The 13,956-nt window shown below is 36.0% G+C and overlaps 1 protein-coding gene across 1 annotated transcript in view; it reads right to left on the bottom strand.

Moving 5' to 3' along the window:
* MICU3 (mitochondrial calcium uptake family, member 3) overlaps positions 1–13,956 on the bottom strand; it is a gene marked incomplete at its 5' end in the record, with an annotated part of 41,753 nt that overhangs the window by 12,423 nt on the left and 15,374 nt on the right. The window contains 5 exons of the mRNA XM_010151140.1: positions 1,399–1,570; positions 3,265–3,365; positions 8,331–8,426; positions 12,117–12,155; positions 13,497–13,568. Of these exons, the coding sequence (XP_010149442.1) occupies positions 1,399–1,570; positions 3,265–3,365; positions 8,331–8,426; positions 12,117–12,155; positions 13,497–13,568 (480 nt within the window). The remainder of the gene's footprint in view (positions 1–1,398; positions 1,571–3,264; positions 3,366–8,330; positions 8,427–12,116; positions 12,156–13,496; positions 13,569–13,956) is intronic.

Genomic DNA, 13,956 nt, shown 5'->3' with positions numbered 1-13,956 from the left:
AAGAGTGCATTGAAGACTTAGAGATGAACTTCAAAGAATACTTCCTTGTGTTTAAAAGAAAGTGTCTGTATTCATATTTACTCAATAAACTTCACCGTTGCCATGTCAAGAAGTATTTCTCTGTACCTACAATTGTCACTATTTTTCAGTTACCCAAGCGATACTCGTAGCGTTGTTATACAAGCCCCAAAGCGATTTTTTTTTCAAACTTCTATATACATTTCACCCTAAACAAAAAACATCTGGGAACCATGCAAAAAGAGCTTTGTACCATTTCTCTTGGATTGAATACTGAAAGCCACACAGATCTTTAGAACGGAGCGGCTCAGTAACCAGAACAGGAACTCCAACAGGGTCAGTGAGCAGAAACTCTGATCCCAATCGCAACGCTTCATCTTACACCTAATCTAGTGCAAAAGAGACAGCCCTGCTTTCCCTTTCCACTCCCCAGAAGTATTTCTCTCCCAGTGGATCTAACTGCTGCACAACCACAGGGAGAATCAGATAATCCCAGTATTTGAACAGAAAACTGTTCATTTTTGGAGTGTTTTCTATCAGGTCAGCTGACTGATCTTACTCTGTAGACTGAAACTACAATGTAATTTCTTAAATAAAGAAAACCAAAAAACTGTACAAACCAATTTCTTACTTTTCTTCACAAGCTCTGCTATCAATACTGCAAAAATATATAGCTGTTTAAAGAGCTGGGTTTTTAGGACAGATTAATGTGTTCTCCTTCTGTAAACACAAACAAAAGGAGTGTATCCAAAACATCTACGTTTAAGATTATCCTATCGATGACCATCGATGCACAGCTGCCACTATATTTCTCTCAGATACACTTCCGACAACGCATCTGCAGTTAAACAAATAAAGGACTATCTACCTCATGGCCCTTACTGTTTTTATTATCTTTTCTATCTCTTCAGCCATTAATAAGAACCACATACCCACCAATAATGATGATCCTTTATTAAGACTATAAAATACGGAGATAAAGGGTGTCGATGTTATTTCTGAAGAGGTGCTATTCCAGTGGCAGCGCAAGAGAAGAAAGAAGTTGGGTTTTTAATGCTTCATTGCTAGAACATTGTTGAAATCTTATGGGTTTTGCTGTTTAAACTGAATTTCCATGTAAAACAAAGCTTTGTTATCTAAACTGAAAAAATACTACTGGTTAAATCCTGTGGAACATGATTCTGTGCTATTTACTTTTCTACTTTTTATTCAGCAGGTAATATGAAAAACGAGACACGCAGCTTATGATCAGAATAAAATCCTGGCACTAATTAATTTAGTGACAGAATCTCACTCCGTCCAACAAGGTTGTGGTTTCATTTTGATGACACTGGGACTGGCTGCTGTGGCCCACTGCTGTCCTACCTAAATAATGATTACCTTTTCTTCAGGAATCCTGCAGCGCATGTTCTCCAAGTAACTTGATGTATTTTCCACGTTTGTATACCTCAAAAGAATATGGGCAAAGTCTTCCTCGCTGATGGTGTTCATTCCATTAGAGTAGGAAAGGAATTCTATCTCTAGAACCTCAGTTTGTAGGTTATCCATAAATCTAAAACACAAACACGAAGAAATAGTAAGATTTTACATTTCTACTATTCATGTCCTTAAAAGCCTTGCAGCATATAAAGCCAAATACCATTACACAAATCAGTTCCCTTTTCATAGGACTGATGGTAAATTTGGTAAGTCCCTTACCTGTGTTGACATATTTTCTAATCAATACAACAACTGTAATTCAAAGATCAAGTGTCTTAGTAAAAGTGACTTAATACATTTCCAGTTTACTTCTGGTTTGTGTGTGCTTAATTTTCTTCTTCAGTGGGTCACTGATCTTTATTTCTACATGACAGACTGAAAATTCCATCATGGTGCTAAATGAATTCCCAAAATTTACTCCCCATATAGTTATTAAACTTTTTAAAAATACTTTACTATTCTTATGATAGTTATGTAAACTCTTCCCAAATTAACAACATATTTAGTAAATTCTGGACACCAAAACTGGATAAAGTATAAACCCAGCTATATATAAAATGGAAATCCAAGTTCCCTAACTCTACTTAATGTCTTACTTATACAGCCAAGGATGAAATTAGCTCTCTGGTCCCAGGACTGCCCTGGGAGCTCATGTTCATCTGGTGGTCAACCGTAACCGGTAACACTTCCCTGTTACAGGTTCCCAAGAGTTCCCTCCTGTAGACATTGCCTGAAACACTCCTTCCTGATACACAACTTGACTTGTAAGAACTCTGAGGAGCTCAAATCTAAAGGACGTAAGCGTAAAATCTAAAGTGTAATCTAAAGCATAAGCGCAAGGTAAACATACAATAGTATTTCCCTCGTCAATCCACAGTTTAATGATTTTTTGAGCTGGTAAAGCAGCGTTGAATAAAACTTGATGGATCCCTCCTTCATGAATGCGTCTCCTACGCTGTGACCTCTTCAGCATTCACAACATCTTACAGCAATAGACAGACATTTTAACTAGATGCCTTTTGAAAAAGTACCTTCTTTTCTGGCTTTTGTTTTGAACTCACATCATGATTCCATTTGATGACACTGTTTTTATATTATGTGCAATACTGAAGATTTTTCGTGACATAATTTTAAGGCAGAATATTTTGCAAATGTCTGATTGATAAGAACACACAGCTGAGAGTTAAGGAGAAGGGCAATAGGCAATGGGAGCATTTACTGAGGAAACAATAACCAAACACATCTCTTTCAGTCACACAGAAAGAGTTTTATGGCAGTCTCCCTATATTTTTAAATACTATTTTAACTAGCATAATAATAAAGCCAATAGCTTCCACTGTGTTTACATTTTTTCCCAGAAGAAGCCTGTTCTAAGATGCTCACACAGTATCCTCAGAAAAACCTTTAAATATGTCCCAAAGAGCAGAGACGCAAAGTTTTTCTTAAACCTCTGGCAAATAAATATAATCCAAACCCAAGAAAAAAATTCCTACATAAGGACGAGGTTGGGGTACAAGCCCTCTACCCCAAACCAACTATGCCCCCAAGTGCTACCAAATTTGCAAATGCAGCGGAATTAATACAGGACTTTTTATGGTTGGTCTACTTATTGCTTTATTTTGGTTTTTGTATATATCACACACACAAAGGGAACATAAACTTTATATACATGTCTACATAGACTATGTGGATAGTAACATAACACACGTTAATTAGAACAAGCATGCAAGTATTTTTTTACAAGGAATTATTAATGTTGAGACTTACCTATAAAAATCTTCAAAGTTCAGTTCAGCTTTTCCTTTCTTGCCAAAAAAGTGTACAAGCAATGTGGTATCTGACAGTGAGCTTGAAATATCATCAGCACGCTTAAATATCAGAATAAAAAAAATTAAAGGCCACGAATGGATCAGTTACAGAGTATAATCTGAGAATCATCACAATAGAACTATCTATTAAAAGAGTTTGTGTTTTCTGTTCAGCCTTAAAAAAAGATTTTAGTATTAAAAACAAATTAATTTAGTCATGCTACTTTCATGCAAAATAGCATTAGGCTGTTAACTGCATTTAGTAGAAAACACGTAAAACAACAATATAATATAAAGGAAGCTGTAATGAAGGGGGAAAACATGAAAAATAAAACCAGAAACTCTTGAGGAAAAAAAAAAATGTTGAGTCAGTTGAGGTAAATCATAAAAAGACTCCCTTTGTATACAATCTCCTTTCCTTTCTACTATGCAACTACAAAGAAATTCAAGGAAGTTGCTTCATATTTTTGTATTTGTATTCCAAAACCAGCTGCATCAGTCAGGTGTACTTCATAGGAGTCTTTTCTATAAGTAGCAGGTGCCTACAGCTTAAATATTATTGCCCAAATCTATTTTAAACAACAAACTTGTAAGAAATTTTGAAATAATGAAGTAATATTTAGACTCATTCTCCTAAGAATGTTCCTCACCTACCCAGTACATGATCTCTGTAAACAGGAATCTTTGAACATGTACTAATACTTTTTTGAACATGTACTTATTACTTTTTAATACTAAAACTAAAACCTTTTCTAACAACAAGAGTTATAAATAGGAAGACACACATATAAACAGAAGTAACTATCACCTGTGTAGAGTCACTGTGCAACATTCCACTTTTTTACTACATATTCATTGCCCTTAACAGTCACGTATGTGCTTTGATTTTTCCTTTGACAAAAAAGTCTTGATATACCAAAGAGCTAAAAAAATAATTCACTAACAGAAGGCTCTTAAATGAGCCATAGTATTCTACCATGGCAAAGTCCTTCCGGCATTAAGATGCATCTGTCAACATTTAAGATTCAAAATGTAATATATTTAGTCTCCTTGATGCACCTGCCTAGGGAGAACCTTCTGCCTGAGCTCTCATTTTTCTTAAAAGGCAAGATCTAGCAAAAAGCATAGAGCGGGAGCCAGTAGTCTCCACTCCTCCTAGGCAAGCTACCACCCATCAACACCACCGTCTTTTTGTGGAAGTGTGCCTGCTAACTCTATCGTTAAAGCAGGAACACAGTATAGAAACCTAGTGAGTATGTGGAAGATGTAACAGTACTAGTTTATCTCCATAATGATAGATTATAAACCTGTGGGATTTACTGTAAGTACAGAAAACTGTTTATGCAGATCTATAAAGACCTGCATACTCACACCTGCAAGCTGCACTCAGAGTCCTTTAAGTCTGACTTTATTTCCTAACTGAAGAGGCTATAAAATTGTAACAGATGGAGAAACTCTAAATGAAGAAACTATGAAGAACTTTTGAACAGTTTGCAGTAGTTGAACATCACATACCATGAAAAACCATTTAATATCTACATTCTCTGAAATAGCCTGTATTTTTAAATTTACATATTGATTGGAAAAAAATGTAAAATGCAATATCCACTAAGAGTATTTATGTATCAACAACAAGGAAAAACGTGAGGCAGTAACAACACAAAACCTTTCCTTTCAACATCCAAGAACCAAAGTAATGACAGAGTCTTTTCTGTACTTCAGTATAATCAGCTTAGAATTCTCAAGATTGTATTTCATGTCCTCTAGCTTCCTCTTTATTCTCATATTCTTCTCCAGGGAGAAATAAGACGACATAGCGTATACATAGGTAGGGAGATATTTCATGTCCTTCAATTAAGACAGCTCTTCTCTTCGAGTGAGCAAACTAATTCAGAAAAGTAATCACTATTTGTCTTTTAATATTGTTGCCCTCGACTACGGGACACAATATACTGAAATGCAGATACCCTGATTTCTTATGTCTTTTAAGCAATTAAATCCCTAAGCACATTCAAACAATTTCCCTCAAGTACACTGAAAAGATATCAAATGTTAAATTACAGCCTTTCATCTTGCAAAAACATTTCAAAACCTTAGACTTAGGTTGCATTCATCCATATCTAAAGAACCATTTAAAAAAATACAATCTGTAAGTCTTTTCACAATTCCCATTTGGTCAGCCCGACTAAATGAAAAACTCCTAAACAAAAACCTCACCCCAGAAACTCAACCCAGCATGCTTCTCTGCAGAACTGCAGGCAACTGAAAACCACTCCTGTGCTGCTCCTGCAGGGAGATCGTTATATAAATTCTGTCTCTTAAGGGGTAAAAACAAAGGCCTTAATAATTTAAAGCTATTATTTATTGTTCATAATAAAATGAATTTTGTGGTTTAGATCAGCGAGAATGCAATGACGACACCTGTTTCCATATATACAAATATGAGACTTTATTTTGAAGTCTTACAAATTCTCTTTACTTTTACACTAACTGCAGTACAAATACAGGTAAAGAGACAAGTAGGAGAGACAAGTGTTTCATCACATTAGTGGCTTGCTGTGCAATGGCAACATCTTTCCTCTCGATTTCCTAACCTGAAGAGCAGTAAATATGTTTTTTTTTTTTTTAAATATTCTGCAACATTAATTTTAAGCTTTTTATTAAAGAAGGTTGAGTAAAAGTTAAACTCATGAGTGATGGTCCACTTGCAGCAACGCATTCTGAAAATGATGTATATTATGCTTTGGGTTAGTAAGAGCCTCTTACTGCAAGTCCTTGGTTTTTCAATAGTGATAACAACCCTACCGATCTCCTGTTTCATTTAGTAATTTAAGAATAAACCCACAAATTGAACTCAGTGGTAAATATTCCAAAAGGATGGTGTAGCAGCTTTAAATAAGGAATAGCAGAAACAATACTGTAAACTGTCCTAGAAAGAAACTGGCTGTGATGAATAACTTCTTTTCCCCCCAAAGAGACCTTGTAAGTTGATTCTCATAACAACGAACCTTATTTACTCTCCTTTTCAACTTACACAAGGCCTTCTCAAAAGGCTACAAAACAACACAGACTCCAGTGTCACCAAGCTTTATGCCACTTTCTTAGTACAGTGGCTACAACATCATTCAGATGTGAGACTATCTGGGAGAGATAAGCGCACAGATGAAAGCCAGCCGGCTCAAACTTAAGCCAAGTGAGATAAAAATGATTATGGTGAGAAGTGGGAAATTCTCAGTGGAGCAGATGAAGGGTATAGAGGGTTTTTTTATCATAAAATGAATTAGAAGTGAGCAGAGAGACTTTTTATACGTTTTACAGACAATTTAAATCAATATTTAATACAGCTGCTGTTTAGCTTCAATTAAACTGTAGGTTACAGACACCGGGCTGAAGGCATCAGTCGTAAAAAATCTTCTCTCTTCAAATTAAAGGCATGTAGAAATCAACAAGCTTAAGTCTATCTATCCTTGGGACTGAATTCATGCCAACTAACTGCAGGTGAAGACAGCAGTTCATTCAGACAGCTCAGTGCCCAAGCTCCTCAAATAGTCACTGCAATGAGAGGTACTGTCTCTCCCCTCTGAGTCTCCCGTAGCTGGCTAGACGGGAACACTGATGTTCTAGGTTTTAAAAAAATTTGGTGCAATAAACAAGGTCTAACAAGTGGACTAACAGCTCAGGAGCTCTTCAGTTTAGAAACAAGGAAAGAAAGGCTGGGTATACTGCTCTGTTGCAAGATTACTATGAACGCATGATTATTAAGAATATTGCTATAAATATTGGCCTAATCCTTACTTCTGTCCCTAGGCAAATGAACTCAAGCCGAGAGAGGTACTGAGAAGACCTGTTTGATACTTGGGAAATGCAGGTTCTACCTTAAGAGAAAAATCAAAGACCTTGTTTTGTTTAGCCTATGGTAATTAAAACTATGGGCGATGACTGCATTTATAAATGCAGCCATGAGCAAAAAGATTAACACTAAGGAAGAAAAAGCCTATGAAAATTAAGGGACACCACACTGGTATAAAGGGACTATGAGTAAATTTAGCCTGGAAATTAGAAAAAGTCCAAGTTCTCAGGTTATTCAATAGCTTCTGCAGAGGAACAGCAGGGACAAAACACTAATTACTTTTAATATGGAGCACACATTGCTTATGAAGCAAAGAAGAAGATTGTTTTACCCTTCAGGTCCGTTTCAGTTCCATGTTCTTTTCTCATTATGATCCTGCTTATGAAGCATGGGAATTGAGACCAGAGAGTCAGTGGGGAGTTGCTGTGTATCCTTTAATACCACCAGAGAGCAGAGCAATCACCCTCACTGTATGGGGCACAGAAAGGCCTTAATGATCTAGTTTTCGAACCCTCTTAAATGTTCAGTACTAAGAAATATCTTACCCAATTAGCTGCAAGTGTATCATGAAACAAGAATCTGATTAGAATCTAAACAACTATGGAAATTAATTTGACAGCACAGTGATACTGCTAGTCCTCCGTAAGGATTGTGAAATACTCACAGACTGCTGTCGTTACCTTAAAACATTTCCAGTTCAACTGAACAATTAAACCAATCTTTGCGTGATACTGTTTTTGTGAAGATAAGCTTTGGTAACATACAGAAAAAGCACATTAAGGACCTAAACATTAAAAGCTTAAAGGGCTGCAACTCGCATTAAAATTGTCCCATCACTGGACGAAGTCTAAATGACAAATGTTTCCTGACTTATTTCTCTAACTGTGAAATACTGTCACTGCTAGTGTCAGAAAACGTTTTTTTTTTACAGTAAGGACTGAAGAGGACTCAATCTTTTAACTCTTTCAAAATGTAGCTTATACTTGGAAATGACAACTCTGAATTATCGCACTGCATGGTACCAAATCAATTTCATCTGAGAACTTCTGGGTTTAAAAAACCAATAAATAAAAGGAAGAAAAGAAACAAAGTGCATAAAACAGGAAAAGAAACAGAACAGAAATAAATGAAAATAGTAGTCTGTTTATGGACCAGAGACAGAGGTTGGCTTATACCTCCGCAAGGTCCGAAAAGAGTGCTTGGCTTGTGCTACGCCTCAAAGTATCCCAATAGCTTCTGGGGACAAGGTCCTCTCCTTCTGTTTTAAGAACCTGCAGAAGTTTCAAGAAGCACAATTGTTTGAAAACCAAAGAACAATAAAACATATGCTTACAGACTTCAAAATCTTTTCCAACTGTTCTTCAAAAGCATGGCTCTACACAGAGAAATTTCTACCCAATTACATGACACTTTGTAAATCAAAGGACCATTAGTATATTACAGTTATTTGCTTATTAGTCGTAACTTGGCTGTGCCAAAAGTATCACCAGACTCCACTTTCCCAATAAAAATAATTTAGAGAAAATATATATTAAAACTACATGTGAAAATGTCCTCTAAACTCAGCATTTTGCTGTTATTTTTCCCAACATTTTGCCAAAACCCATTAATTTATATTTTTATTATATGAAATTTGTTTTCCCAGTGGTCAAAATAGAAATGCTACCATCCATTTTGTTATATAAAATTAATTTCATCCAATAATCAGAATGACATCCTTCCAACAATAAAGGCAAAAAAAAAAGCCTAGTAAGTCCAACTCCAACTGTAACATACTTATCAAGAGAACGCTATGCACATCTGATGATCAAACTTACCGTGTTTAAATAGCAAGTAAGTGTGTAATCTCCCCAAAATCCCTCCAGCTTACCTTTTTCCTCTGAAATGTTTCATATTTGGAAGCCTGAAAAATCCTCCCTTATTAAAACAGGACTTCCTTTATGTTGCAATTAGTCTTGGAAGATCTACCAAATACATTTCTTCCTCCACCCCACACCCCCAAGAATCTAGGAGAGGTGATGCTAAAGAGAGCAGGTGGCTATCTGAACTCGGTTAGGGTTATTGCAACTGAATGAATTTTCCTATTTCCCTCCAGAAGTCAATGTAAACAAGGTCGTCTACTTGTCTATGTTCAGGGCTTCTCGCTTACGTCCATCTGGGCATGCAAGACGGACACAATGCATTTAGTCTTCTAACTACAAATCAAAACTTTTTTTTTTTTTGAGTCAGCCTGTCCTATTCTTAGATTTACACTGATGTGACTGTTGTACAATGTGTAAATCTGTATTGTTATCATAAAGAACATTGCACAGAGTTGAAGGTTTATTATCTCTATGTACTCCACATTATGTCAATCATAGAAACATAAATTTAATTCTTCAAACAGTTGAAATATAGTAAGAATTCTATTATTCTATTTTCCCTTAATGTTCTGTAGCACAGTATCTCCTCAGGTAACAGGTCTTCCAACATGCTAACAGTACATCCAGCAGGGATACACAGTTGCATGAGTGAAGAAGGGCTCTTCTCAATGTAATGGGGCCATCTTGTATTAGTTTACTTCAACTATATTTTACATATTTATAAAAATGTCTCTGTATATCAATGATTATGTAAATTGACACTGTATACAAATGATGCTCTTTGTACTAGAGAAAAAATATTTCAGCAGTAAGTCAGTATGTAACTTTAAAAAAAAAGATAAAAATGCATGAAGACATTAAATATGCAGTGTGTCTGGCTGCAGAGCACTACAATATATTTGCTGGAAGGAAATATGTTAAATAATTTAAAACTTTTTTCAACCTGTGTACCGCTTCTACAAGTTCTATTATGGACTTTCTTGCCTAACCAGTTCAACTCAGCTCTTTCTGTAAACTGTCACTAAAGAAGCATGACAAACTACCAGGAATTATACCCTTGCTTAAAGTATATCCTAACTCTGTTTCAGTTTTGAAAAATTCTGGTTTTATCTTTCTTTTATTTCGGAGTAAGAGTTCCTCCACTGTGGCCACAGTATTCTCATATATGTAATTCCACTCAGTCCTGAACTGCTAAACACAAAGATATTGGTTTACTTCAGTGCATACAGGATTAGGTCCTTAAGGCTTCAGTTTCCCTCTTACATTTACCTACCCCTTTGTTATTTACTGGGTCACGTGTATAAACACCATCTCAACCCTTTATCTACCAAATAATGTAATATAGCTATTCTAAGTATTTACTGAATTTGTTCTGTTACTGGAGATTTACTTTAGCTAATGGAATTTGTATTTCTGGGCATGCACATTTTATTTTCCTTACACGCATCTCATTGTAATTACCATGTTCCGCTTGGCATTTGGCTAGTAAGGGCACTCATGCAATACATGCTGAAGCAGTCTTAACACACAACTGCAGTATGCTCCAGAACATGACTTGAGAGAATTAACCTACGCAAATGAGAAGACAAAAATATTTCACCTATTTAGAACTTCACTTGTATGCACCCGATGGCTTATAGACCTTAACGCTTCCCAAAAAATTAGAACTGTTTGGAATGATGAAGTGAGGAAAAGGGCCCCACATAGCACTTTGGGCTATCCCAGACATTTCAGGGCTCCTTGGTCTTGAGTATCTTCAACTCCCTAGGACATCAAGGGAAACTGAAAAGGTTGCTATCATTCTTGTTTCAGTAGGAGAAATAGAAATGAAAAGTATCAATATTCTGGGGTTGGGGCATCTGCTGGATACTGTGAATTCCTGTACATCTGAGTCTCCTTTGCGTGGAGACCTCCATTCAGGTTGTAGAAGGGCAGGAAAAGATGGTGCACACGTGGGCATGATCTTGGTACAGACTTAGGATGCGGCTGGAGGGGACCAGAAGGAGATTTTTTTACTAAACCTGAAAGCTACTGTATGTGGAGGAAAGCCTTACTAGTTTGGCTTCGGTTTAAACCAGGAGGCAGCAGAGGAATATGGCAACCCCTGTACGGCAGCCCCTTGCACTGCACTAAAGCCTGATCTAAAATCCACTGAGGTGTAAGGCCTCACATCTCCCACTACATTCCCGTCCCAAAACTGCAGCACCTACAGCGTGCCACGGCACCTTTTCATTCAACAGACTTCCTTCCTCCATACCCCCCAAACTGTATGTGCCAGCTCCACAGGAAATGAATCTGTGCCTTCCTGTGAAGGATTATATACGGAAATAGACTTTAAAACTGTAATATCACTAATTCTCCTAGGTTCCCTCCCCTCACTTTGAAAACCACAATAATCATACCGAAAAATGCTTCATTCTTTTATATTAACATCATATCAAACCTTTTTCCCAACAGTTTTACTTCTGCTGTGATCCAAAAACTAATCAGGGGAGGGTGAAGACCTTAAAAAACCCAGATGATCTCTCTCTTGCTGCTTCTCTCTCCCACCCCTCAATAAATGATTGAATGTATTTTTACCATCACCTACGTAATACAGGGACTATTTTCTCTAAAAACTTATTCTAGTTCAGCACTGAAATTTCTTACTTGTTTATTCTGTAAGTGAAGCACAAAACCATAAAAGCTCTCTTCTGGTTTCTTTTTATTTGCCTAACTATTACTTCACATGATACACACGGAGACAAGACAGACCTGGATCATATGCCTCATGCAGGATGACTTAATTTACATACATTAATTAAAACCAAGTCTATAATTTCTGAAGATATACTTTGTCCTTTCCCTTAAAAATATTGTTTCCTTCATTTTATGTACACAGAGACAGCAACCTTTCCTCCTGGAGGCTTGCCTCTTTCAGAATACATGCAACAAGCAGGCACAACCTCTGATGCAAGTAAAGATCCATCACATCCTTACTGACTAGCAGAAGTCATTTACTTGACAAAAAAGATACAAGAAACAGTAAATTTTCTTATAGCACATTATTTCACCTCACCGGTGAAGACTGCATAAATTGAAAATAATTAGAGTACATACACTGTTAGTAGGAGTATGATATCCATAAAGTTGAAGACGCTGACATACAGCAAAAAACAGGCCAAGCCAAGTATCACATGTCAGAATGAAGCCAAAAGAAGGAAAAAAAAAAAAAAAAGACAACAGAATAGGTTAAGATAAGTAAATTTTATATATTATTAGATTTTTTGTGTTTGTTTTTAAAATGACAATGAAGAAAAAATGGTTTATTTTCAATCTCATTCTTTACATTTTCAAAAGAGAAGTACAGAGTTGCAGAGATTATGCCCAGCAGAAATGTTCCATTTCATAATCTTTACTTTTTTCCAAAAGCTCTTCTTTTGGGTGTACGTTTCCTTTGTTCAGAATAAACTGTGTGTGAGAGATTCAACAAGTGACCTACAGTTTTGGAAAGTTGAGAAGGACAGGACTCTCTGGAGCAGCAGAAAAGATCCTTTTTATGCTCAGGGAAGGCTTGTAAAGTATTGATTCTTGAAATTCAAACTTCCTGTGGTTTCAGGAACAAAGATCAAGATCTGATATCAAGCATCTGTGGTCCCAAAAGGATAGTGGGCACTATGAGAAGCATTGCATATATGTAAAAATGTTTCTTATCTTACGGAATTTTTTGCCATAAATATACAAATAGCAACTGCACATGTGTTTTTCTGCTGTGGGCTTGACAGAGACTTATCCCTAATTTTGACTTGTCCAACAGTAAATTCCTGCTACCACTGCCATCCTCCAGACAAACCACCACAGACTTGTCTGTTTCAGACTTACCTTTCTTGGGCACATATGAAATCCAAATTTGGTATTTAATAAGAGTGAGCATTTAATATTCCACAAAAATCTATTCACATAACATAAACAACTAAAATAATTTTGCATTGGTCAAACAGTATTTAGTAAAAAAATTAAATTTTAATATAAAATCTAACTTCATTAAAATCAGCCATTTAAAAATTTCTGTGTTAATAACAAGCATCAGGATCAGTATGTTTCCATGAACAGTTTCCACCAGTTACGAGAGCAGGAGTACAGTTTGGTCTTGCTGCAGAGATCTCTCACTCTTACAGACAATAACACTGGGTCATTACTATTCACTCTTCCTACATTTATAGATTTCAAATGGAATCAATGCTACTGTCATAACATGCAATACAATATATAAACACTGATTTTTCTTTCCTATAGATAATTGAAGTATATTTTTTCAATAACTGCAGTTTAAGCTAAACATTTTCTTCTTTATATAGTTATACATATTATTTCAATTAAATGAATTTATTGTTTAAAAAAATGGACAGTGATTAGTGAAATATATACACATGCACAATTTTGTCCTACATCAAAGGAACCAAATCAACTGCCAGCTGCAACTATTCTAATTTCACTTACCAGCATTGCACGTTTTTCTTCATCTCCTTTTCTTTCTCTCTTCTCATTTTTTTTCCTGAAAATCTCTTGCAGCTAAAAACCAAACCATTTTGTTGTTATTTACTTTTCAGGCTACTTCACACGCATAACAATCATGCGTGAGGAACACTGCAAACAGCATTAAAATACACTTCTTTACTAAAAAAATCAGTGTTTCAATGATGCTTTACTGCTCAGATTCATGACTTTATGTTCCTTCTGTCACCTTAACCATCACACAGAAAGGAAAAAGGACATCTTTATTTCCAAAAAATAAGGCTAATGATTTTATTTGGGAGCACAATACTAAGAACACCCTATTCAGCTTTATATTTCAGCCAACCAAACTTATACAAAAAGGGGGAGTTCCAGCCTTTTTCACCCCCTCCTTTCTTGTCAGATACTAATTAGTATCTGTGTGGCCATGTAGGCAGCTGGATCA

This window comes from Eurypyga helias, unplaced genomic scaffold (assembly GCF_000690775.1).
Source record: "Eurypyga helias isolate BGI_N326 unplaced genomic scaffold, ASM69077v1 scaffold24394, whole genome shotgun sequence".
Lineage (NCBI taxonomy): Eukaryota > Metazoa > Chordata > Aves > Eurypygiformes > Eurypygidae > Eurypyga > Eurypyga helias.
Note: the sequence above shows the minus strand (reverse complement) of the source record. Positions and strands in the feature narration are given on the sequence as shown.